At 39.0% G+C, this 26,883-nt stretch overlaps 1 protein-coding gene across 2 annotated transcripts; it reads right to left on the reverse strand.

The window, feature by feature from the left end:
* Positions 1–1,172: 1,172 nt before the first annotated feature.
* hibadha (3-hydroxyisobutyrate dehydrogenase a) lies at positions 1,173–26,781 on the reverse strand. 2 transcript variants are annotated; one of them, XM_088405668.1, is made up of 9 exons: positions 26,721–26,772; positions 26,538–26,592; positions 25,593–25,753; positions 25,267–25,376; positions 25,048–25,169; positions 11,432–11,565; positions 10,354–10,430; positions 4,569–4,725; positions 1,173–2,646 (listed from the first exon to the last, which is right to left on the reverse strand). In XM_088405668.1, exons 1-9 carry the CDS (start codon positions 26,748–26,750, stop codon positions 2,488–2,490), a joined length of 1,005 nt encoding a protein of 334 aa, XP_088261794.1. In that variant the 5' UTR covers positions 26,751–26,772; the 3' UTR covers positions 1,173–2,487. The 2 variants fall into 2 exon arrangements, with proteins under 2 accessions (XP_088261794.1, XP_088261796.1); XM_088405670.1 differs by lacking the exon at positions 26,538–26,592 and having other exon boundaries at positions 26,649–26,781.
* Positions 26,782–26,883: the final 102 nt, after the last annotated feature.

Below are 26,883 nucleotides of genomic sequence, written 5' to 3' on the forward strand. Positions count from 1 at the left end.
GAAATAATTGATCGCTTTAGAAATGAGTACATAAAGCAATTGAATACTTTAGAATTTTTATAATCTAGACTAATCTGTAGCATATATATATATATATATATATATATATATATATATATATATATATATATATATATATATATATATATATATATATATATAATGTGTGTGTGTGTGTGTGTGTGTGTGTGTGTGTGTCCGTCCTGGATTGTACCTTTAAAATCACATATTGTCACATACTGTACATACATGACATCACATGCTCAAGGCTCAAAAAACAACCAATCAAGTCTCACTTTTACAGTGGCAAGTGGCCACTTTTTTTAAGAGGTACGAATTGAACATGACAAATAAATCAATTATCAAATTAATCATAGCCAAAAAAGGATTTTGATAAGTTCTAATTTGGCTAAATAAGCTAATTATCCCTTTAAGTGTCAGCTGCTGGTATCGGAGACCTTCAAGACAACCAGACACCCTACAATAAGTCTGGTATCGGAATGTAACGGAGACGTAAAAATTCCTTTTTTTTGAAAAATAATTAGGACCAACATGTCTCAAGTTTGCAATGTGAAGGTTATTTCCCCCAATCAACAGTAACTAAACTCACGCCGACACATCAGACTGGATTTTAGCCCGATTGCGGACACAATAGAGTGCGGTGCGTCTGTCGGGTCCCTGAGGGCGAGGCCCTCCGGCTCGGGGCTCGGTCGCGTCCCCTTCCGACGTCAGCGCTCAAGTCAGTCTCGCCGCGACTCCTTTACGGCCCGCTTTCATGTGTCCTTTAATGAGGAAACCGCCGGCTCAGCAGCCTGCTATAAACCAGGCCCAATATGAATCAGCCGCTTAAATCAGCAGGCGAGACAACAGGCGATTCTCCAGACTCGAAGCCATTGTCTTATTTGCGGAGTAGACCATTTAAAGCATTAACCGAGGCTAACTCAAGAGTTATATCTCCTCCTAAGTGAGGGGGATTTTTACCACTAAGCCATGATTGTGAACGGCTATACAGTGAGTCACAATGACGCAAATATCAACTGAAGTTCACAGAAAAAAAGCCAAAAATGAAACTTCATGAAAACCACCCTCATTTCATTGTAAGAAAAAAAACCAAGATAATTGGAGTGTCTTATTTCACTGTTTTGAGACAAACACTAATACACGCTCAAAAGTACACAGAACACATTTTATTAAACAATTTAGATCCAATTATAAGATTCCACAATGCAAATACAAAGTGTCCACACATATTTTGATGAACAATCTGAATACAGTTTTCTAAACGCAACAACAAAATGAGATATAAAATATGTACATATGCTTAAAAGGCAAGTCAACTGATTCTTTACGATAATATCTTTTATGCGCCCACACTAAATGCAACATTCTGGTTAATATTGAGTTTGTAGAATATGAATTAAGTAGCAGAATTCCCCTTTGTTGCTCAGAGGGCGGCCATTTTGTCACTTGTAAACAGAGGAAAATGACATCAGAATTGCATAGGGATCAACGGCCAATCACGGCTCACCTTTTTTTCATGTGACATTCACAAGCCGATTCATGACTGAGTCCTGAGCAACTGTGATGTTGTCCTCAGTAAACGACAAGTGGAAAAATGTACGCCCCCCTGAGGTGGATAAAAACCTACATTTTGTTGCTTAACTCATTCAATCCCAAAGACGTAATTTCAGTTTTTTTTTGTTTGTTTTTAATAAAGAACACAGACTTTCAACCCAAGGTACTCGTTTATATTTGTTTCAAATAATTTCAAGTGTTAGGGAGTGTCTGAAAATGGCCGGTAATCAAAGAGTAAATTAATTATCCACATTAGTAATACTAATCAGAATGTCACGTTTAGAATTGTTGGGCTGCATAGAACATAATGTGATAAAGGAAATGTTAGTGTTGACTTCCCTTTTCAAGCAACGATCGACTAACGTTCCTTGTTGATGACTATCATCAAAACAGAAAACGCACAATGGGAAACAAGCAGAGGTCGACGATATTTTGTGTGAAAGGTGTCCAAAGCCAAACAGTATTTGACATGGAATAAAATACTTCAGTGGCATAGAGTTCAATTCAAGTAGATTACATCACATCAAAACACCCCTGAGCGTTGTAGATTGCGCCGAAAGTGCAAAACTAAGCATCTAATTTTCACAATATTTCACAATGACGCTCAGGTCCGAATCACTTAGCAGTGACTTAAGGTAGTAGACAACAAGTATGAAATAAAAATCTAACACTTGTTCTGACCATCCTGAGGAAAAACATGGTAACAGGTAAACCTATACTGTCTGTCTGAACCTTTGGTATTCCAAAACAGATGTGAGGCCGGTTTTTCGCATTCCCGGGCACTCAACGTAAAGACGCGAAAACGATGAGGGTACGTGTTGTGTACTAATTGGGCTGTAGATCTGCCTAAGGGCAAGAGTGTGGTCTCTCCTGAGAAGGGTGGGATACGGGGTAGCGGGTGTGAGCTTGTACTCACTGTCCTTCCTCCTCGCGCAGGAACTGGAAGACGGATGAGAAGTCCTTGTTGGCGTAGCCGCGGGACGCCATGACTCTGTAGATCTGGTGAGCGAGGGAACCAAGCGGAATCGGCGTCTTAGTGTTGGTTGCTGTGTTTTGGGCCAAGCCAAGATCCTGGATGGAGAAAGAGACGGTTTTTAGGTGGGATACCAGCAAAATGTACATAATAGGTCTTCTTGCAGTGAATAGTGAATCATTATCCCACATGTTATGGCAGATCGACAATAGGACCACAAAAGCCCTTTTCAAGGAGCATATGGACCATCAAATAGACCAAGGCAGCAGACGTGTTAAAGCCAGAAATGTGTCAGCTGGCGATTGTGATTGAGGTAGCCGGGCTCATACATGTGCTCACCGCCACCATATAGAGAGAGCTTCACCGATGAGCTAAGTAATAAAAAGAAGTCAAATGGCAGTAAAATTAGATGTAACATAGTAAATTGCACATGAGGCAGAATGGGAGGAAGTAGGACCAAGGGTGTAACACGCAGCTGACTAGCATTTGATTCCCTAAAAAAAAAAAAAAAAAAAAGAAAAAAAAATGGAGTGAATTTGGCCGATATTAGAAAAAAATTGAAAGTGTCATTGAAGTACAGTATCATTATACTCCTCACATACATTTTAAACATTTTAATCTATTAAAAACTAGGGCATCCAGATTTTAGGCCAATGTTGATGCCAATTTTAGCAAAAAATATTGATGATAGATTAATCACCTGATTCGTACTAAAAATTACAATCAGTATTCTGATCACTGATCCAGGGAAGGCCTGGTATCTATTCCAACTACCAATAAAAGCTAGCAAAAACGAAAAATACACAGAACACTGATTATAGATTAAATAGCTGATTTCTTTGAAAAGTACAATGACTATATTAGCATTTGTGTCGTCCAATTGCATTTCATTAGGTTCCAGCTATATGCAAAGTTTCACAATTCCTGGTACCTATTTCCGCGACCAGTAAAATAAAAAAAATTAAAAAAAAAAAAAAAAATAAAAAAAAAAATATATATATATATATATATATATGTATATATATATATATATACATATATATATATATAAATATATGAATCCTTTTTGATTCAGAGAATGCAGTATTGTGTGGCGTAATTTACGCCTTGTCTATAGAATTTGTGTTACTAGATGAATGGGTGTTTTATATAACACATTTATGATGAACTCATTCATCCCTGAAGACATATTTTTACATTTATGTGTTTATTTATTCTTACCCCTGATATTGAATCCAAGGTCTTTATAAGCTTTTGCTAAAATGTTTACCAAGTGTTTGGCTAAGAGGGGTTCTAAAAATATCTGGTAATTAGCGAATTAAGTACTGAAGTAATCAATCACTTTAGTATCTTCAGAGACTAAGGTAATTGATTACTTGAGTACTTAAGTAATTGTTTACTTTAGAAGTTAATTACCTGGCAAAACAAATACTATGGCACTTTCTTACCCAAAGTGATTGGCTATTTTAGATTCAAGATTCAAGAGATTTATTGTCATATGTATAATTGTACCATACTATGGAATTCTTATTCTGTTCACTTCCCTGAGCAGCAGACTACATTCCATAATTTAGCAATAAATAGCAACAAACAACAGAGACAATGGTGCTAATAATGTAGTGCAGAATATCATGAAAAAATATTTAGTGCAAGATATTGTTCATGCGTGCAGTAGGAGGCAGATTAGTTTCACTACCTAAAGTATTGTGATTTTATTAATTAATTACCAAAAGTAATAGATTACTTGAGTACTGCATTGAGTAACAGCCATTCTTAGAGCCTCCTTTAGTCAAACACTTGAATAAAGTTGCAAAAAATGTAAATAAGTCCCTAGGATTGAATATTTGGTCTCCCAAAAAATACATTAAAATATGTCTTATGCTCAGTGAGTGACAGTCCAGGTCCAATATTTCTGCCAACAGTAGCATGCTCACTTTGTTCACCTTTGATTATCGCTCCCGACGTGAAATTAAAAAGCACATTCCATTTCCGTATGAAGGTGTACATGTCGGGCTTTCACCTTGGCCATGAGTGTGGTTCCAAAGCCTCCCTGATAGTTGTTGGCAGAAGGAACTCCATCCATGACACCAGGGACTGGATTGTACGTGTCACTGGACCAGCAGCGACCTGAGGACATGTTGAGGATCTTGGCTAGAAGTTTGGGGTCCAAACCCAATCTAGAGGAAGGAGACAAAAAGTCAAGTCTCTACTTTAAAATCAATCCTACTGTAATTAGCAATGAAAGAAATTTCTTTGAGGTTTGTGGCAAAGACTTGACCTTCATTTGCTAATGTGGCTTAGCAAGCGGTGTCACCATTAGTCTGTACTAGGGCTGCGCAATTATGTACAAAAAAATTATCACGATTATTTTGGTCAATATTGAAATCATGATTATTCATCATGTTTGGTCAAACATGTCTATTTTTTGCACTTTTTTAAAGCAAGTAGTATATCAACATTTGTAGTAAGAAAAATACACACTCACCACGAGAATATGCGCGAAATACGAAATCGTAAGTGTCCAAATTTAAACCAAAAAAAAGCATTAAAGAAAAAGTAACCTTTCAAACAGCTCGCAATAATTTGCCAATTGAGAATGAAGGGAATTGTCTCCCCTTGAGAATGAATGTTGAATTGGTTCGAAGAAACAAATGGAATTATGAAAAAAATATCTGCAATATATGAATAATTGGAATGTTTGGAATGATCCCTAAGGCTAAACGAATGAGGTAAATGTTGTGAATGTCAAATCGGAAAGCTTGAAATCCCAAATGTCTTATTGGACATTATCAGTCGTTGCCCATGAATAAATAACCATATTAATAAGCCATGTGTGCATTTTTTATGTTGAATGAATACAGTAGCAATTAAGTACCATAAAAAGTAGAATGTGTGCTTTTAAGTGATTTTATTTTTTTTATTGATGACATTTACTGGGGCACAGCAGGTCTATACTGGGGCCCGTGCCCCAGTAAAATATGTCTGGTGATGCCGGTGCTTATATCTAAGCACAATTGGATTTTTCAAAATGGGTCTCAATTGACAGCTAGCACAGTAAACACTAGGAATCAGGTGAGAAACAACCCAACCACCAATCTGTTGACTAGCAATGTTCAGACATTTTTTTTTCTCATCTTTGGGAGCATTCCCTCCTCAAATCTGCTCAAAACAACAACAGTGTCGTAGCATAATAGCGCTGAGTATATCAAATATAATAGCTTAAGTATATCAAATAATATGCTTCACAAAAATAATGTGCCTCATATATGTATGAAATTATTTTAAGATATACCCATTCATTGCGATTGGATGTAACAAGTACATTTGATGACATTTTGAGAGCAGTGAAATAGTCCATTCATTCCAGCTATGGAGTCATTCATAGAACAAACCTCGCGGCGGCGTGTGGCAGGGTGCAAGTAAAACATGGAGAAAAATGGGTGCGGGGCAGCATATGACCCCCATTGAACCTTGCGCCCGGCTGCGTCCATTCCTCAGCGTTAATGGCTGAAGGCTTTGTAACGCTGCCTAATGCAGTATTGATGTTTAGCGCCACGTCTATCCTTCATCATCCCTCCTTCATGAAAAAAAATGCACAAGAGAAGGAGGTGAAGTGGTTGAAGCAGCACAGGGGAGTCATAAAGCTCACTGTCACTGAGCGTTTTTTTTTTCTTTTTACCTTCGGCTTCAGGCGTCAGGCTACGATTATGCATGCGAGTGAACGTATTTTGGAGACACGGGTGACGGTGCCAAGCATGACAGCGGCGAGGGTGTAACTCCAGCGTCTGTCGCTGGTCTAATCTGCTTGTGTAAGCGAATGAACGCTGGCCACATCAAGCCCAGTGTTACTTACGGGCCCGTAACTCGTCTCTGCTCTCAATATGACTGTTAAAGCATCATAGGTCCTTACAGCCTCCCTCACTCCACCCATTCTGCCATGGCAATGACAGCATAGCTTTTTATTAGCCAGTCTACTAACTAATTAAGGATGGCTTGCAATTACTGTACACGCTCCGGTTTTTTTGCCTCGCCGTCTCTTTTGTGTTGGTTTTGGAAATGTGGCATCAGTGGCTCACTCCTTCCTGATGGCTTTTTCAGCTCCACTTTTTTTCCCCTCCTCCTCATCTCCTGTGCTGACGCGTCCCGTCTGAGGACTCAAGGGGGACATATGTTTGACATCTCCCCCGAATGCACACACATACAGGGCGGCCCCTCCCTGCGTTCTGGGTCAGCGGCTGAAAAGGTTACGGGCTGGGCGCACAATAAAGCGCGTCCGTGCGCGCGGATCATTTGTTACGGCGAGCCGAGACGCTGACGGCGAGCTGTTGTCCTCTGTTAACGATAAATCAATGAATTTCTCTCCCCCCTTGCTCCCATCGCACAAGTGCATCACCGCTCAAACGGTTGTTAGCCGGCGCGGTAGAGGTGTTTTTGGCCCATGGTAATTTGGGAACATGTCACGCTTTAACAAGATTGCCATGGACCGGCATAATCACACGCAGCGACACAAACATGGCCGACGGAGATGAGATGGATGCAAGAATCCAGAAGGTTGATGCGTTAGCAGGTGGAGTAATGCCTCTTCTAGAGATGGGCCTGGGTAGACGGTTTATCGTGGTGGTAAAAAGTCAAGGTTTAAATAGTCTCTAATACTGTCTATATTCTTTTTCACTTAAATCTATAAAGGAGAACAAATAGAAATGCTTTTGTAGAACATTTCCATTCATTCCAAGTGATTCAAGGAACAAATGTTGTATTGGGAAATATAGGGAACCAAAAAGAAAGTTATTTTTCTTTATCTTTGTTTTATGTATATATTTTTCAACATAGCATTTACAGTTGAACACCAGTATTTGCGGGGAATTGGGACGAGGCTGACATGCGTAGCCAATATTTCAAATATGTTCTTAAGTTACATACCATGATTTTACCGACTTGAGAATAGCTTTTTCTCTATGTGACCCATGAGGTAAAATGAGATTGAACCCCCCTGGTCAAAACCAATAAATACGCAGATTTTTGATGATGTTGCCCACTTCTGGGAGATGATTGGATGAAGCTATACTAATCAAAATCAAGTTATGACACTTAGCACGCCCTCTGTGCCCTTTTTGGATCTTACAAGATGGCTCTCAAAACAAGACTTCAAATAGGCAAATTTAAGTGCTATTTTTGATCGCTAACACAAATTCATGTTCACGCTAGTCAAACAAACAGGGTTACAGGTGATAATATTCAAAGGTGTTTTGAAAACTATATCATCATTAATTTTGAGGAATTTTTCAAGTGTGTCTCGCAGTGGACATCATGGAAGTGCAGTTCGGTGATACGTTATCGCTAATGCTTGCAGAGTTGACTCAACAAGCCGCCTTTGAAAATAGATGACAATCATTGTTTGTTTTTTTACCTTCTTGGCAAGCATTGGAGAATAAGGAGGAGGTGTTTGTTTTAAAAATAGCTTACCAGTGACAGGGCACTGTAACTTGCTAATAGCAAATAAAAAAAACTGAACAATTTTAATGTATTTACTTATTTGTATTTAATATGGTACACATTCCTTAATGTACCAAGCATTTATTATTTTTGTTAAAAATACTGAATATTTGGTTATCATACTGTTAGAATCTGTTAACGGCATATGCCTAGTCGGCTGTACTGCAAATAAGCTCCTCATCCTCCCACGACGCCACAAGTGAGCCAAACTTCTGTTTGTTATTACACTTAAGACGTAACGAGCACACAAGCAAGCCTGAGCTGTTTCATTTACAGAAGCAACAAGCACAATTTATGTTCTAATCAATTTACTTAGGCAACAATGAGAGGAAGATTTAATTCTTCTTTGCTAAAAATGGCTGCCTGTTGTCATGACCTTTTTAAAATCCCTTGCACTAGCGTATGTGTGTATGCGCACGAAGATATAAATCTTCTGCTTTTATATTCAGGCACATCATTAAAAAAAAAAAAATCAGTTGTGCCACTTTCCTCTGATTTCTCCGCAGTCTTTACCCCCCTTTTGACTGCTTGACTGCATGCAGACATTACAGCAGGCACAAATGAGGCAAAGGAGAAGAGAAGGGATTAAAAGGACAGAATAAAATAAGGAGGTAACAAATAGAGATGAGGAAAGACAGCTTGTGTGTGTGTGCTTATAATTGTCATGTGCGGCGATTCCTTGCACTCCGAGAACGTCATGCTCTAGTGGAGACGGGCCGAGGCTCCATCTGAGATCAACAAATTAGCTCCGTGAAAAGAACTGAGAGTGTGCATGCGTGTGGGTGCGTGAGTAAGGGAGAAAATTGTGTACTTTCGCCCATGTGGACAGGTAAAACATACTTGTTTTTAGAAACGCAGGCTTTATTAGCCAAGCCTTGAATAACATTTTCAAATGTCAGCGTGTGTGTTTTTTCAATTTTACTACATGGTGAGGCTCATGGTGAGGCATTTTTACTGCCTTTGTGGGGACATCTTGTCCAAGTCCAGAACGCATTTTGAGGCACAAGACTTGGTTTTAGAGTTTAGGTTTGAAATGGATTTTGGTTGATGTTAGGATAAGTGTTAGGCAATTAGTTGTTTTGGTTAAGGGTAGGGGCTAGGAAATGCATTACGTCAATGGGATGGCTCTACTAAAATAGAAAAACAAAGGTGTGTGTGTTCGCAGGTCTGTATTTCAGTACACTGGCTCCACCCTTATAAAAAATTGGATCTTTGGAACCAACACATTTTTAACAGCAGCAGAGAATGTTCCCAGATGATTGTGTTTGCCGTAATGTTTTATTTCACCCATCTGATCGATGACGCTTTTGATCAAATCGGCAATTTTTCACAAAATTCCAAATATATGCTGCTTGGTTCCAGTCAATCCGTTCTCTGTAAGTCAAATTAAAAGTTACCTTGTAATAAAACATCTTTATAAGAAGTGAAATTTAAAAAAAGCCTACTGAGAATATTTGGTCAGAATTTCTTCTGAAGGTATTATTGTACTTCTTGGACCGTTTAAGTGCAAAGCCATTTAGTAAAAGTCACAGGCTTCGGTGGTGTCAGCATCTAAATGGGAGGGTGTGCACATATGTGTTTGTGCAATGTAGCGATGTGTAAATCCATATCGCTCCTTTAATGCCTCCATATTTCAGTTCCCGATCGAGGGGATTTATGTCCGACTGCTCATGCCAATTTTCCTCTTCTGTCTCAGCAATGATAAATCAGCCAGAGCGGCACAGCTGCACTTGGCCCGCATGCACACTTGTGCATGAGCGGTAAAACCAGGTGCACTATGGTGTTTAAGTCGTCAAAAGTCATAAAAACACCTCATATTAACACTTTGAACAGAGGAAGAAGCCTGACAAGGGAAATATTTATTATTTGGAAAGGTTGGTAATTTACGCTTATGAGGGCCTGTAGGAACTCCTTTCGTCCAAGTGATGAAAAAAGAACTGTGGAGGCTTTATTCTGAAACCCTAATCATATCGATCTGATTGATGAACACCCTGTAATGACGTCTGATTTAAATGATCTTGGTGAGAGCTCAATCAGCAGATGCAAATCCGAGCCAGGGACTCCACCCCCTCATCCATCTCTCTAGCAGATACTTGGGGCCATGCTGACCTCTTTTGCACTTTCATAAACTAATCAGTTCAAATCTGGACAGAAGCAATAAATATGAACAGTTTCTCTGCGATTACACAGTTGTCGAATGTTAAATTCTCAAGAGAAGGGTTGCTCTGGTGTGCACACAAAACTTCCTTTGACTCAAAGTCGGGATGCACTCCAAATTTTATTGGCTATTTATAGGGTCATAATGAACTTACCTGATGCCGAGGTTCATAGTCTCTGCAGTTCCAATCATCCCGATGGCCAGCAGCATGTTGTTACAGATTTTTGCAGCCTTGAGAATATTACAAAGAAAAAAAAAAGACATGTCACCTGTCCTGCATGACTGGTTAGTTTTCAACATTTACGAGGGCTCATACTGTATAAGTGGTAGCTTGACTTAATTACTTGGAGAAAGAAATATGTATTTCCTGATTAAAAAAAAAACAAAAAAACATGAGTAATCTAACATTAGCAGTCATCTTTTCTAGCCTTGTAATCAACGATTAGAGTTTTGTAAGTGGCATGTGACAGCAAAACTAAGTTAATGCATTTTCAAATCAAGAGCAAATGAATTCAATCATGAAGCAACTTATTGTTGAATTGTGTTAAAGTGACTTATTTGTTAAACGTTCCATGCCTTTAATTTGTTGAGTTTTATATGGATGCTTATTGCCATTAGGGACACAATTTTCTGGCTGACATGTTAGAAATATGATGACTTATAAGGGTCTGCTTGGTAAAATATTAAATTTATTATTTTTTTGTTGTATATAGAAAAACATGTCGAAAACCCGAGGTCAAACTCTTCTTTTGTTTTTTTCGACACATTTTTTAACTCCATAGCTGAATAGGAAAACGCAAAACAAACTTTCGTGGAGTAATATTCAGTTTTGTTTTATATTCCACGCGCCAAAACAGTGAATTTAGAAAATAGCCTGAAAAATGAACCGACATTGCTTCAGTCATCTTGGTGTTCTCACTCTCTTGTAAAATATATGTTTTCACGGTCCCTTCCGATTAGTATTGTGGAAAAAAGAAATGTCACCTGTCCTGCATGATCGGTTAATTTTCCAGACTTACAAGAGCAAGAGACTTTTAAGTGGTAGCTTGGCTTAGTTACCTGTGGAAAGAAATACCTATAAATATTTGTTGATAGACATGATGAGAGTTGATAGTAGATCCCCCTCCATCTGGTGGAAGCCCCGCCCCCTCGGTCCCCACTTCGCACCTCACTGACTGTGTTCGCTTAAGTCCCTGTAACTTGGTGTGTTGCAATGTGAGTATTCTATTTACCTGTCCGGTGCCAACTTGTCCGCAGTAGATAACGTTGGCTCCCATGCAGGTGAGCAGCTCCTGCGCAGCGTTGTACTCTTCCTCTGCTCCACCCACCATAAAGGTCAGCTTGGCTAGGCTAGCAGCCCCGACACCTCAACACACACCACAGGAGCGTTAAATGAAGTGTATGCATACTGTACAGGAAGTCAAGTCCAACATTTCCTTCACAATAACGCAGTGCTTCTCAAATAGTGGGGCGGGCCCCCCTGGGGAGGGCGCAAGGTGATGCCAGGGGGGCGTGGATGATCCCAGGAAAGAGGTTTTGTTTTTGTCATGTGGAATGTAATAGCAATAAAGTAATAATTTTCATCATTTTCTTTTAGTTTTAGGCCATTTGGTGCACTTGCTTCTTTTTTTCCGTTTTAGACTAAGCTGTAACCCGCATAAACGCGATAAAAACAGTTGTTGAAAGTTGATTTATATTGCGTTTTTCTGTTAAGGTTAAAAAGGATACATGTGTATCCTGGCGGGGGGGAGGGGCGCTAAAAGTTTTCTCTTTTCTAGGGGGGGCCTGGCAAAATATAGTTGAGAAACACTGCAATAATGTGTTCTATGCGCCCCCACTAATTTGAAGTGAAGAAAGCGAATTCCCATTACTATCAAAGTCTTAATAGTTTCATTAAGGGATCTCAAAGCAACTTTTCATCTCAAATACATGTGTGAACATATGCTTAAAAGAGTTTACTTTATCAGCTGTTTCACAAGGTCAGCTTTGCGCTTTGCAAATGTGTTAGGCCCATGGAGCGACCGGCGTGTTAAGTAGCGGCGCACCGGAGGGACAGACGCATCTTTAAAAGCCGATTGTTGCAATCATCCACAGCACAACCCTCGTGGGAGCTTTTCGCCTTTTGTCCTGTCACCCCTTCTCTTTGGCTCGCTTTCGCAAACACACACGTATACCCAACACGCACACACATAGACACAACACACCAGCTGTGCCTGAGGCTGCCCCTCCTCTTGGGGCTATCAGTGACATGCGTGAGGGGTAATTAACTTTACACTTTATCATGTTCAATTAGGCATCCCTTCCCATGCCTGATGGCTTAAGGAGCGTGCCATGTTGTGGGAGGCAAAATACCCCCAAGCCCTCCCGCTTTTGCAGAGTCCTTAATGTGAAAAATAACTTCTTTTCAGAGGGAGGTTGGACCCAATCGAGCTAGCACGACCCTTTAAATGCTTTACTAAACATCCTCAGACACCCCCTCGAACACAAAAGAATACTTGTAAACACACATACGGACCAAGTACAACTTAAAGCCCAAAATATTGAGTAACTTGCTGAAAATATCCAGAAAATAGGAAGTAGAAAGGGAGTTTTAAAATTCTCTTTAGGGTGTTGTTAAAATGTAATGAAAGGACTCTTAGTACTGAACACCTAATAATGTCAGCGTTAATAATTAAACAGGAATTCGCATTGGAGCTGAAAATGCATAAGCAGTGCAAGGACACAAAAGCGTACACAAATATACGGTATATATGTGTAAAGATACACATATATAAACACAGAAAAACACACGCACAATGTTCCCTCGCTACAGTCTGGTTCAGTTATTGCAGCTTCACCCCATAACCTTTTCTACCGCAGATAAACGTCACAATTTCTGGAGAAATTTTTCTCCCTTTTAAGTTATAAAAAAAAAATAGCTATTTATTTAAAAAAAAAAAAAAAGAAAACAAAACCTCTATGGTATGGATTTTCATTCATTACCATATTGATTGCAGGTCTACCTCGCTGCTTTCATTGCAATTTTTCTTACTTTTAAAGTCAGAGCTGTCAAATGAATTGCAATTTTATTTATCAAAAAACAACAACTACAGGGGTTTTCATTCATGACCATATCTATTGCAGGTTTACTTAGATAAACGTCTTGATATCCAAGTCGGATCAGACAAAAAAATTAAGTAATATTATGTATTTCTTTGCTTTTTTCCATTTTTTTAAACAAATGAAACAAACTATATAAAAAGGGTGAACAATAGCAAATAAGAAGGGAACTCTGTGTGTGTATTTATATATATATATATATATATATATATATATATATATATATATATATAATTAAAGGAAATCACAAGAGCTAGTATATGCTAGTATAAGTATAAATAGTAATTCTTTAAGCAGGCATGCACTCAAAAAGGGCAGCGTGACAACTGCTGCTTAATTAGCAAAGATCACAGTTTGTAGACGACTAAAGAGGCAATTATTGATAACACAGTCGATGCACTGATCAATACAACTCACTAAAGAGAAAGCAAGAGGAAGGTAGAGAGAAGAGAGATGGGCAGACACCAAAGGAGAATAACGATCTTCCTCGTCTTACCTCCCAACACTCCTTCTCTCAAATTAGCTAATCACCCTAATAAGCCCTTATTATATGTAGAGGATTTCTATAAGCAGTGGTCATGCAGGAATGATGGAAGATCCATGTAGTAGGGGGGGAAAATACATCATTATCATAATGCGCATATTTGTGTGTGTGTGTGTTGGCGTATCAGTGACTCAGTTCAATGTGCATACAATAAGGTTCAGCCGTTGTCACGTGTGTGTGTCTAATGTAATTTTCTTACACACGGTCAATGCGGGATGGAACATTTTTCCGGTGTATATTATGCACATATGCATCAGCGTACGTGCGCAGGGAGACGTCCCGTTCTCGGGTCAGTTCTGTCAGAGACGGATTAAAGCGGAATCCTAATGAGGCTTCCTGAGAGCTGGGTGCACCGGCTCATCCATCCCAGCGGGAGTGACAGTCGTGGATCGTTAGCACTGCACAACTACACGACGCCCCCTAGGGGGAGACAAGATGTGCATGAGTGTGTACGGGGGTAGGAGCGCAAAGAAGTCGACTGCAAGACAGGAAGATATTATGATGCAAGAATGGGGATTATGTGTGAAAAGAAGCAGGATCAAATAAATGGGAGTACTAGAAAGGAAAAATAATGGTTAGCGGGACCCTAAAAAATGACCGCTTTCAAATGTTGAGCCTCGAAAAATTAACCCTTTTAAAAATCTTCGTAGAGACTGATTAATGTGGATTTTTTTTTTCGACTTATGATGATGCCAATTCTTGGAAGAAAAAAAAAAACATACAGCTGACTAATTAATTGTCCAATTAGCTCAAAAAGTTATAGTGAATACAATAACACTTTTATTGATCCCAATGCGTTTGAATTGCTGTTAATTATAAATGGATTTCAGTATTTATTTCCAGCAAATACCACAAAGCGCATTGATGATGTGGCTCTCCTTTCCCATATTTGAGGGCATCATGGTCAGAATGTTGTAAAAAAAATTGCCTCGACATGATGTATAGAAACACTGTATATTCTACAGCCAATGCAGAGCAGGCGAGTAAGCTAACATTAGCATGTATCCAAGTAATTATCCATTAGCGCTTTATTTGAGTGGTTTCAAATTTACGCGACGGCCCTTCAGGGAGTAGGGGAAATATTAACAGTGTTTTTTGTTCTAGCAAAACAAATTTAATGGTTTTTAATGCTGCGACAGGAAGAGTGAATTTTCAAAATAAGAGCAAATGAATGGGAACATGTAAAGTAACGGGTAAAGTAGTTGTGTTATAGTGACTTATTTTGAGAAACGCTGCATGCCTTCATTTAGTTAAATTTTACAGGGAAGCACATTGCTATTCGGGACACAATTTCCTGGTAGACACGCCAGAAATAACACGATTCATAATCTGGAGTTGCTGAGTAAAATTCCATTTCAGATACCACTACAAATGCCGCTCCGATATTAGTATTTTTTTTTTTTCAACCAAAGATGATTTGTGCTGGTTAGGGGGTACTTGGTAGTACCCATTTTTCCCCAACTGCAAAGCATCAATAGCAAATATAAGTTCGCCAAGCCTAGCAGTGGAAAAGGTGCATATATCTTGAGAGTTTAATGGAAATTGGCTGTTTCATGCTGCTGTATGACAGATGGGGCGGCACTGCAACGTGCGCACATGTGTAGGTGCTTGGAGCCCACGACACATATACACGCCTCTCCTTCATCTGAGCTGCTCCCGCAGCAAAAGTTAACAAGCAGTCGATCAAACATTATTCGGGCAGATGCTTCGCAGCACGTCATTAAACATTAACGTCAGAGGGCTGAAACTTGCGCAGGCGAAGCAACATCAGAGAAGCGACTTTGGTTAAGCCGGTTTGTAGTGAGTCCTGTCTTCGGTAGCGCTACTTTCATTACGAACAAAACAAACAACCAAAGCAATTCACAAGCCCTCATAAGCTTTTACACTGAAAACACGTTTTGATGCGGTGAAGAACGTCAATGTATTTGTATGTATAAGATCCCTCGTCTGTTTACTGTGGAAATGTGCAAATTGGATGATTTAAATCAATGAAAGGTTCAGGCTCAAACCGTTTTTTTTTATTACACCCTGTAAATTACAGTGCTCACTTAGAATGTTAGACTGACAGTAGAAGACGATGGCAGAGCATTTATTCATTAGGCCGCCAATCATAAAAACAAGAGGAGACCATCGGGCTTTAATCAGCACTTTATTGTGGACTATTTCATTTTCAGAGCTCTTTGTATTTTCAAAGCCCTTATCCCAATGAGGGGCGGACGTTGTCGAGTGCATACGAAGGTAGCAGCTCATTCAAAGTCACCAGTGTCATCAGGGGTTGCCAAATGTTTGCCAACAGTTTTTTTTAACCCTGCTCTTGCTGTGAAGAAATGTTGAACACATTCAAACTTTCCGGAGCAGTACTGGCAAATTTTCATAATCTTGAACGCACCCCGGGAACACCAAACGTGCTGCGACTCTCCACCATTCACCCTTCAGTGGGATAAGGGCTTTAACGTTTTGAACAGAGGGGGAAAATTTGAACTGAATTCACATTTTTATATTCAAATTTGAAACAACTTACTGGACCTCTTTTGCTATTTAAATCTGCCATAATAATGCCTGTGAAGATGGGTTGGGGATTACTGTAATCCATTCCAGGAAAAAAAAAAAATCTAATTGTTGGAATGTGTTTTTATATAAGATGAATAGCCCACTTTGATAGTGTTGTAAATTATAAACACAAACTATAATAACATAAGTGCAACACCTTGGTCACTACGGTCAGTATATTATGTACATAAACAAAACGTAATGCCTTTTATATTGTCTGTCTACATGTGTTGCTGCACCGCCTTAAAAAAATCATCACTTAATAGGCTATGGCACCGCTATATTTACTGACTAATTAATAATGTTTTGCATTTCATCTTAGCATTAGTCTAGCGGACTATCAAGCAGTTATGTGGTGCTTGGTTAAATACACAACTTGTAGCAATAACTAGCCACAATTGTTCTATATGACTTTTGGTAGTAATTTCATTTTTTCAATTGCAAATCAAAAATGCAATAAATCATTTGAATGATGCCTTGTATCTCTGATAGAGTGACACATTTCATGCTGCAACTAGCCTTCCCAAGTCTACTGGCGGTCGACAAATGTAACTTTGTTTTCACAGTTTTTGTTTTTTTCCCCAGCTAAGTTTTTTTTTTTTTTTTTTTTTTTTTGCAGGAGCCCATCAATGGGAATGTACTGCATGCAGTTTATGCCAGCGAGGACTGGATGTTTAGAGGCCAACAACACAGCCTCATGTGGTCTACCATTATAATTACACCCACGGGAAGATCTCTTTCTCAAACAAATTAAAAACCCAAGTAGGCGCCATAAAAACCATAGGGGCTATCGAGTAATTCAGTGAAACGGTACAAGGGAGCGTTCTGGCCAAAGTCACACAGACACATAAAAACTATAAACAAAAAGTACTTTCAACAGTTTATCTGCCAACTTCACTAATAATGCACAGCAGTGTTTAAAATGAGTGCAAAACCATGAGAACTGTTCAATGATCATTTCAGGAGAAAAATTGAGCAGATAATATACATTTTTACATATCGCTGAAGGCGTGAGTTTGCAATGCCTGTTTATTGAACACAAGACCAACTTTGATAATCATCGCCATCATTACCATCATCACCATCAGTAACTGTTTAATTCCGCGGGGGACGAAGGTGGTCAATGTAGGTGACAAGAGAACAGAGTGGGAAGGAGAGATCCGCAATCAATCGTTCCCCTCGCCCGACGAGGCTCATTTAGAGAAAAGTGCCAGCTAATAATGGCGCACAATTAGTCTGCAGACACCAATAGGCAAGCGCACGCTCACATTTTAATGACTGCTATCACAACTGTCCTTCAAACAAACCTAATGCTAATTCCTCCATAAGTGAGTGACATTTGAGTTACAATTGACGGACAGAGTTGGTTAATACGACTCATTCGCCAGCTGACTCTTTGTCTGCGTGCACACAAACACACACGGGCATGTACAAACATACACAACAGATGACATAGGGGAAGTGAGAGCCAGTCCACAGCTGTTGTGGGTCTAACTCCATCTGGAGCACGGGCTGGAGTGCCCCCTATCAGCATGCTCCTTCCATCCACGCTAGCCGGACTCTCTTTAATATCCGTTCCATTCCCGTTCCCCTCCCACACTTCCAAGCCGTCAATGGAAGGCTTGTTATGCTAATCTTGTCTTTGGGACGCTGTCTCGCTAGCACTGCTTCGCCATCAAAATGACAGACTGCAACTGCAACGCCCCCTCTTTCCCACTAACCTTCAGGGCTCCAAGACTCATCTTCTCATTAATCCCATTCTCAGACTGGATTAACCTGGCCTGAGTGATCTCCTGTTACTTTCGTTGATCACTGACCAGACATTTCAGGTGGAGCTGGGGTGGGGGCGAGCCACAGATTTACATAATCAAATACAGTGGTTCTCAAGTGGGGGTACTCGAGAGATTAAATAAAACAAACAAACATGCAAAAATCATTTAAAAATAATTACTGAACTAATTGGTTCAGGAAAATGTAAGTTCATAAAACTAATTTGATGTTCATTTGGTTATTCAATTTCATTTTTGTCAGAAGCCAGATTTTCCATTACTAGAATGGTTCGACCCAACTTGTTAGGTACCTCTCGTTACCTGTCAAGTTAATGATTTAATTTTGTGAACACATCTCTACTATGATCCCAGAAGAGGACCCTTTAACTTGAATAGTTTTCTGTGGACAAATATTTATTCATAATTATTTATTTTTGATAACAGTTCCGACATTTTAGGTTGATTATTTTTTGTGGACAAATATGTATTAATAATTAAGCTAATGATTTAGTTTGTAAACAGATCTCTACTGCAACCCCAAAACAGGACACTTCATGTTTAATATTTTTCTGTAGACAAATATTTAATTATAATGATTTTTTTTTGAGAACAGGTCTGACACTTTGTTGATTTTTTTTTGTGGACTAATATTTATTAACAATGAAGTTAATATTTGTTTTTGTGAAAAGATATCTACTTTAACCCCAAAACAGGACAATTTTTGTTCACATTTTTCTATAGATAAATATTTATTTATAATTATTTCTTTTTGATAACAAGTTTGACAATTTATGTTGATTATTTGTGTAGACAAATATTTATCAACAATGAAGTTAATGATTTATTTTTGTGAACAGCTCTCTACTCTAACCCCCAAACAGGATGATTTATGTTTAATGTTTTTCATTGACAAATATGTGTTTATTGATATATATATTTTTTGAGAACAGGTCTGACACTTTATATTATTTTTTGTGGGAAAATATTTATTAATAAAATTAATGATGTTTTTTTTTATTTCTTCTATGATCTATAAGAGGACACTTTAAGTTGATTTTTCTTTTTTTTTGTGAAACTAAGAAAATGAAGTTCGAAAGCGTCAAAAGTTGAATAAATCAGACACTGATGGCATGTTTTTTTAAACCGCAAAATGCTTTGCACTGGTTAAGAGGTACTGGGGTGAAAAGATATGTCATAGAGGTTACATCACAAAAAAAAGGTTGAGAACCACTGATCTAATACATTCAATGATGTTTGGTTTGATTGTGTGTTTGATATGCAATACTGTTAAATGGTTCCTACATGCGGACGGCTTGGTGGAAGAGTGGTTAGCACGTCCGTTCGGTGTGATTGGGTGCATGAATGGTTGTTTGTCTTTGTGTGCCCTGCGATTGGCTGGCAATCAGTTCAGGGTGTCCCCCGTCTATTGCGCAAAGATGGTTGGTATAAGCACCAGCAAGTGAGGAGAAGTAGCTACAGAAAATGGATGGATACATTCCGACATGGCCGTAGCTATTTCCTTAACTGCAGGTAGTTGGGGTATTTTGTATTTTAAGAATTACTGCATTAAAAGCATTAGGGAAATCAAATCAATTGCAAAATGTCATTTGTTTTCAGGTTGTTACACTGAACACAACTGGCCAGTTAGGAGCAGTAAAATTTGGGCCATTCCTTTTATTTTTGGAGAGTCCAAAATACATGTCCTGCACATATCCTGGAGTAAACCTGTGCGGGCACAGGAAGAGCATGCAAACTTCATGCAGCAAGGTCAGAGCCGGAAGCTAACCAGGGACCACGAGACTGTGCGGCAGACATGCTAACTGTTCTTCCACAGTGTTGCCTGCTACTTTATTATTTGTATAAGACTGCGATTTAGATTGACTGTGGATCATTTGCTAAAGTTCTTCACCTTCTCAATTGAACAGATTTTACATGTAAATGTACCCAAAATCACTCAGAGGCTGGTAAACTAACAAGATAGACTACAGACACATCCAGTGCCAGCCTTGGTTCGAAAATTCTCTATCAGACTGGAGAATGACGTTCAAACGGCCAGCAAATGATACGTTGCAAACAATGAACCACATTTGATGTGGCGTGGATATGATTAGATCGGCGGTGAGACGCAGCCTAAATGGCTAGTTAGTCGAGATCTTAAAGACCTCACAAATGAGCAAAATCGGCCCGATTGCCAAAGGTCCAACAGCAGCTCGGCTATTCTCACTTTCATATGCAACGACAGCTTGCTTTCCCAATGCTGGGAAAAAACACAATGAAAGTGTTTTTGGGCCCTTTTTAAGCAGTCATGCGTTAGCAATGCGGCACACCACCGTGGGCATATCGGCACCAACATAGGCATTCTGGGTAATTAGTGCTAACGACCCTGCCACTTGTTAGCCAGCACTTCTATTTTTGCAAGTTGTGTGCCAACACCCTGTGCTTGCGACGTCAGAGTTTGTTTTGTTGAAGATCAACTCTGCATTTTCCTGTGAATTGCGCGAGCGAGGGCACTAAAATGTGATAATTTAGTATAAACCTTTATTTGATGATTATTAAAACGAATGACAGCTCCTTTATGACTCAACAGCTTTAAAAAAAACAAACTTACGACCATCTTTAAAGGGGAAAACGACCCCAACATTTTCTTCACACGCTCTGTAGAACCCCACTAGTCTAAATATGGCATTGTAATTGAAAACACGGATGTGGATTATGAATTAACCAAAACGAACCTGTTTTTAATTCATTTTAGTGAGTGGCCATTTTGTCACTGAAATATTTGCTCAAAATACATTTGAAAAAGATTATTTTTCAAGTAAAATGATACCTTCAAAAGCATAATTTCCACTTTGAAGGAAAATGGCATCACATTGGCTCAAAGCTCAGGTAACGACCAATCTCAGCAAGGTTTAAGAAGTGAAGACATTGGCACGGAAGTCAAAACATTGATTTAACTCCTTTATTTAGGTCAAGATAAAAAAAAGGAGCAGAATCTGAATTGCCCTCTTGTTAAAAGCTAAAATTTGATTGCATTCAAATTGGTTTCCATCTTAACTTGAGTTGCGTTCTCGTTTGATATGCTAACTTCCTTTTAAAAATGGTATTGAAGAATGATCATTAATGTATTATTCATAGCAGGGGTTGGCTGATTGTGACATGTTTTGGATCTGAAAATGTGAAAAAAATCTAATTTTTCACAGAGGCCAGCTCTTATTACTCATGAGCCCCTGGGCCCCCCTATTTGGGGAGGGTGCCATCTCCTGGTAGGAGCAAAACATATTAATTAATTTTCTGTATGTAAACAAAGACAAATAACTCAGTTAGAGCAGTAGGGTTTAATCAACTATACTTTTTGTTTTTTTAATAGCTAATTTATGATCATTGACTGTATGTAGAATTACTAAGGAAGGCAACAACAAATTTGAGTCCATGAGACTAAGACGAGATTCTGACACTTAACAGTATAAAATAATAACCAAGAATTTTTTTTCCAATTTTTAATGTGTTTTTTTTTTAAGTAACTGCAAGAAATTTAACAAGCTAGCAAGCAAATGTCAAAATAAACAGGGGAGTCAATTTTGTTACAGGCTCATTTTTCACTTGCAGCTGAGCGAGTTTAATAAGTGTTTACACACTGTCTTTGTCTGATATGCCAATATTATACCATTCATTTCCCTCAACTGGAAACCCAAAATATCCCCACATAGGTGATTTGAAAGTGCATTTTGTATTTCTCCTGAGCTGCTCATATGGCATATCTTGGTCTTTGGAGAAAGATAAAAAATGTTTTGTTTTTGTTTAATGAAAATCATTTATAAACACAGAACACCACATCACACCTTTCCACTTAATAATGAATGACCAAATATGAATAATTAAAATATAAAAAATATAAAATAAAATAAAAATGATATTTTTCAGTGAGACAAATTGACATCAGACCCACAGAAGACACATTTGACTTGGCCTGGTGTGATCAGTAGTAACCACAACTGTTTCAAGATGTCAGCATCAAATTGTGCAGTTATTTTCATCTATTAACCTGCCTTTTAAATGTAATCCAATTGCTCTCGGGGGCACTTGAGCACTGTTAGCTGGCGGCTAATTTATACATGACACTGTACTAAACAGAGGAGAAGCTAGAATGGTGGAGGTTGGCCCAGGAAAAGAGAGGAATGAAGGTTAGCCGCAGCAAGACGGTGCATAAGTGGGACAATGAGAAGGACCCAAATGGAAGGGTGAAGATACAGCGAGAGGGGATAAAGAAGGTGGGTGATTTGATTTATTTAGGATCAACAGTCCAGAGCAATGGAGGGTGTGGAAAAGAAGTGAAGAAGCATGTGCAGGCAGGCTGGAGTGCGTGCAGAAAAGTGTCAGGTGTGATAGAAGAATTTCAGTTAAATTGAAATTGAAAGGAAAGGTGTACAATGTTGTTTGGCCTGGAGACAGTGCCGTTGAGGAAAAGACAGGAAACAGAGCTAGAGGTAGCAGAGATGAAGATGCTGAGGTTCTCTTTGAGAGTGACCAAGATGGATAGGGTCAGAAATTAATACATCAGAGGGACAGCAGATGCTGGAGTTTCGGGAGATAAAGGCAGTTGATTCGCTGTGGCGACTAGAAGAGGAAAAGAGTGGTGCCTCAATTGTTTACAAAATGAGAACAAGTTTGGAGAGCAGATAGTTTGTGTCGTAGGAAAGTCAAGTCACAGTTATGACATGTTTCCGTGAAGAACTTCAAAATAAAATGTACCAAGCTGTATGAATACATTTTTCGTCATGGTAAGGTTTATTTTGAAGCATTCACCCCTTTGGCGGTATATTTTATTGTTATGAAGAGCACGACGCACTAGATTCTCTGGTATTTTCCATTGCACACATGACCCAACAAGGAAAAAGACAAATCTTGTGCGGACGGTAAATTTCTTGGGGCTTTCATTTCTTGTCGTATGAGATCTCATCCCCTCCTTAGTCGTTACGAATTAAGAAATAGCATGCTAAGCAAGTGAATGTTTCACACAGCAAGTCATAGTGGAAGTTCAATCATTGGTCATCTCAAGCTAGTAAAAGAGGCTTATTTAGGAGACAGAAGACGCACAACCTTCACAGAGGAGTGCACAGACACACACTGTTTGGTCGGTCATATGTAAACAGTCTGTGTGTGCGTTAAGGGAGAGTATCTGGCTTAAGGCTCGGATCTCCAGTCACTCGGTTCCGCAGACGCCAGCTGGTAAACATGCCATAGGCCAAGTCTTTGTTTGTAAGGGCGGCACACGAGCAGCAGAGTGTGTCATGATTAATCCGGTTTTGTCCAATCAAATTTGGCTACTGTCACAAAAAGCAGAGCGGTGTATCAGAATGTGGCAAGCACCCCCAAAGCCCAAATTTATGTGCGAGTTGAGACGACGTGATGGACAGCTTAACTGTGAAAGCGTCTCGCTCTCGTCTTATCTCCTTCCTCTCCTCTACTCCATGTGAGGGAAGCTTTTCTCCTCTTTATGACTCTTTATCTGACATGAAAGGCACCAACATGGAACACCCGCCATTACCGCTCCATCAACATGAAAAAGCTCTGACGCGGGACTTCTCCAGCACGGCTCGGCCCATTAAGAGCGACTGGAGATCCTGTGCTCTGTCAAGGAGCCATCACGAGCAGATAGCGCCGACATAATGAGGACTTAAAACCTCAACCTTGCCTGAAAGACCTCTTGGTCAAATGCAGCCGTAAAACCTTGAGATGGCACCTGACTGGCTGAATAATTACAACCCATGTTGTGGTATTAAGCCAAAAGGTCCCATGGTTTAAATTAACAAAGCGTCTCAGACAGGTCAGGAACTTGGCAATGGGGGTCACAAGATAACTACAGTGCTTGGTGCAGTTGGATTTCTTCTTTGCTTTCATTCCTTTATGTTTAACACCAGAGTATCTTGTTAAGCAAGAAATTGGCCACTAAATGAAGTCCTTAAAGCACATTTTCCATCTTTAAATAACAGCCTCTGCCCTAGAAGATGTAATTTGCCAATTGATCAGTTTCACCTTGAATAAATAAATGCAACACCTTGCATCAAACTCCCCCTCAACATAAAAAAATAAATGACTCTAATTAACTCTATTTTTGAATTCACAATTAGTAATGAATTAAAAGTAGATACTGCATCTGTAAAGCTGAACTTTACTGTATGATGGACTTAATAATGAAATCTACTCAATGTAGTGAAGATCATTGCATTGTAAAAGCTATATTTTCTTTGACCTAACATTACTAATTCATATGAAAATAACATCAACAATATAATGATAATACATTTGTAAAAGTTCCCTGTGCTCTCTGTAGTTGAGTGTGCACTATTTTTAATAGAAATAAATTGAGATGTCATGATAATTTTTTTTTTTTTTTTTTTTTTTGCGCCCAAGCCTGAATTACCTTATTTTGAGGATCTGTCGATACCAAGTCCCGATACCATACCTCAACGGTATATTTAGGACCGAAAAAAAGTATATTGTCCTTTTATTTCATTTTTTTCTTACAAAAATGTATGTCATCTTCTATATGGCTACTGGTTAGCGTTTTAAACGCTCCCCCAAGGTTGTGTTTATTTCCGCTGCGTTGCCATGTCACATATAGTATACACGTATTTTTTTTATTGGCAACACTGTACTTTTTTAGCCCTTAAAAACGGAGGAAAAAATAAATATAGTAAGATAAAATGAAATCATGCCTCACCTCCCCCTCTCCATCAAATTAGATGTTAATATTGTGATCAGGCACAATTTCTGATCATAAGAATGATTTTTTTTTTCTATGAAAAAGGTAAACAAAAAGAAGAAACTAACATAGTGGTAGGCCGACACTTTTTTACTCAATCCAATTATACAGAAAATGTTTTACCTCCTGACACTGGTGCATCCATGAACACAGCGCCCATCTTCTCTGCAGCTAATGCCATTTCTTTTGAAACGGCAGGATCGATGGTGGAAGAGTCAATCAAAAGAGTCCCTTTCTTTACCTTTCTAAAGAAAGCAAAACACATTTTTGTTGAGAATTCACGAAACACTCAAAATATTCCTTTTGTTTGACATTTTTTTGTATTTTGGGCAGTGCTCTTACTTCAGAATGCCATTTGGGCCAGTGTAAACTTCTATGACATTTGGACTAGAGGGAAGCATTGTGAAAATGCGGTCTGCTTTCTCTGCAACTTCAGCAGGGGAGTCCACTACCTGTAAAAATAAACACATTTATGTATAAAGTTGATTCATGACAGCTGTTCATTTTGCGACACTGACACATCTGAGTGAATTATAAAAATGCATCTACTGTACAGTATATGTATCAGCTTTACAGTAAAAGTAACAAGGTATGTATTTTTTTTTAATCAACATTTGAAATAGTTCCAAGATTAACCCTTTCAGATACAAAAACAGGTTGCACATTACCTGAGCACCGAGATCCCGAAGCTCCTTGCAGGACTCAGGAAATACATCAGTAGCAATAATGGGGTACCCATTTTTCAGCAGGTTCTTGGCCATGGGGCTCCCCATGTTTCCCAAACCAATGAACCCAACTGGTGTTTTTGAGGCCATTGACCGCGTGGGCGCTGAATGCGAGGAAAATAAGATGGGGAAAGATGGGATTTTGTTACGTTGGAAGTCCAGAGAGAGGTGCAATTTTGTACAGTAGCTGGCTGCAATAAACTTCCAGCTTCGTTGCGACTTAAGTGATAAAGTTAAGTGTCTTTCCGCAAGATAAGCGGCACTAAATAAAAAGACTGCATGGATAATGCAATGAGAATCAAATTAAATGTAATAAAAAAACAGATAAATGAAAATATTTTGTGATGCTGCTGTAGCATGCACCATTTTGTGCAGGTCACTTACAGTCTGCTTTGGGCAATTGTGGCCAGGCTATTAAACACTTCAGGCTCAGCCAAGGTCCTGGCAAGTTAACAATACTAAACACTGGCAGTGCACCAACCAGACAAGAAAAAGGCTTTACAATTAAGTACAAACGTCAAGACCATCTTAAATCTGCCAAACCTTAGTAAGGCAAGTTTATCACAGTAGTATTAATTAGACATTAAGATTTCCTAATGACCCAGTGCTGACAGAAAATAACAATAAGTAGCGATAATTTCAAACAACAGTTTGTGCCAAGTGCTGGTTCATTTTGCAGTCTCAAATAAGGATGATTCGAAAATTATATGCTGTTGTAAAACCTTGCAAGGTATTTGTAGGCGATGCGGACATGCTGAAATGCATGCGACAAACAACACACGCACACATACAAAATAATAGCAGCGTTAATTAATTAAATAGCATATAACTTTCAGATTTTCATTTGCATTCGTATTGCATATTGAACGCCCAGAGCAGGTAGTGAACTGTGATTGCAGTGTGCTAACGCAGCTAGCACTGGCGAGGGCAGCGAACATTCTCTCTGCAAACACACGGAAATAAGAACACAGAAAAAAACGACATTAGCGGATACGTTACCAAAATTAGAGCTAGCATGTTTATTCCACTTTAGTAAAATATTTCGACACCCTCTAATCAATGCTGCCATACTTCTCTCCTCTTGACCTCGGCAGTAGGCATAAACCGTGACAGTTGTCACGCCGGTACAATCAAAAAAGCAGTAATGATTGACAGTAGGTTTAACCAATTGCAGTTAGAGGATTATCAAAACAGCCAATGGGAATGAGCTAAAGGCGGGCTATTCTTTGTTTCC

The sequence above is a fragment of the Hippichthys cyanospilos genome, chromosome 21 (genome assembly GCF_059441005.1).
Source record: "Hippichthys cyanospilos isolate Australia breed blue-spotted pipefish chromosome 21, RoL_Hcya_1.0, whole genome shotgun sequence".
NCBI lineage: Eukaryota > Metazoa > Chordata > Actinopteri > Syngnathiformes > Syngnathidae > Hippichthys > Hippichthys cyanospilos.

Excerpts from the sequence above, each read along its gene's own strand:
- hibadha (XM_088405668.1), bottom strand. The coding sequence starts at position 26,750 with ATGCCTACTGCCGAGGTCAAGAGGAGAGAA. Across the intron at positions 25,754-26,537 it reads GTTAGCACACTGCAATCACA|CGCCCACGCGGTCAATGGCC; the intron begins GTTCACTACCTG and ends CCTCGCATTCAG. Across the intron at positions 2,647-4,568 it reads GAACCACACTCATGGCCAAG|GATCTTGGCTTGGCCCAAAA; the intron begins GTGAAAGCCCGA and ends TTCTCCATCCAG.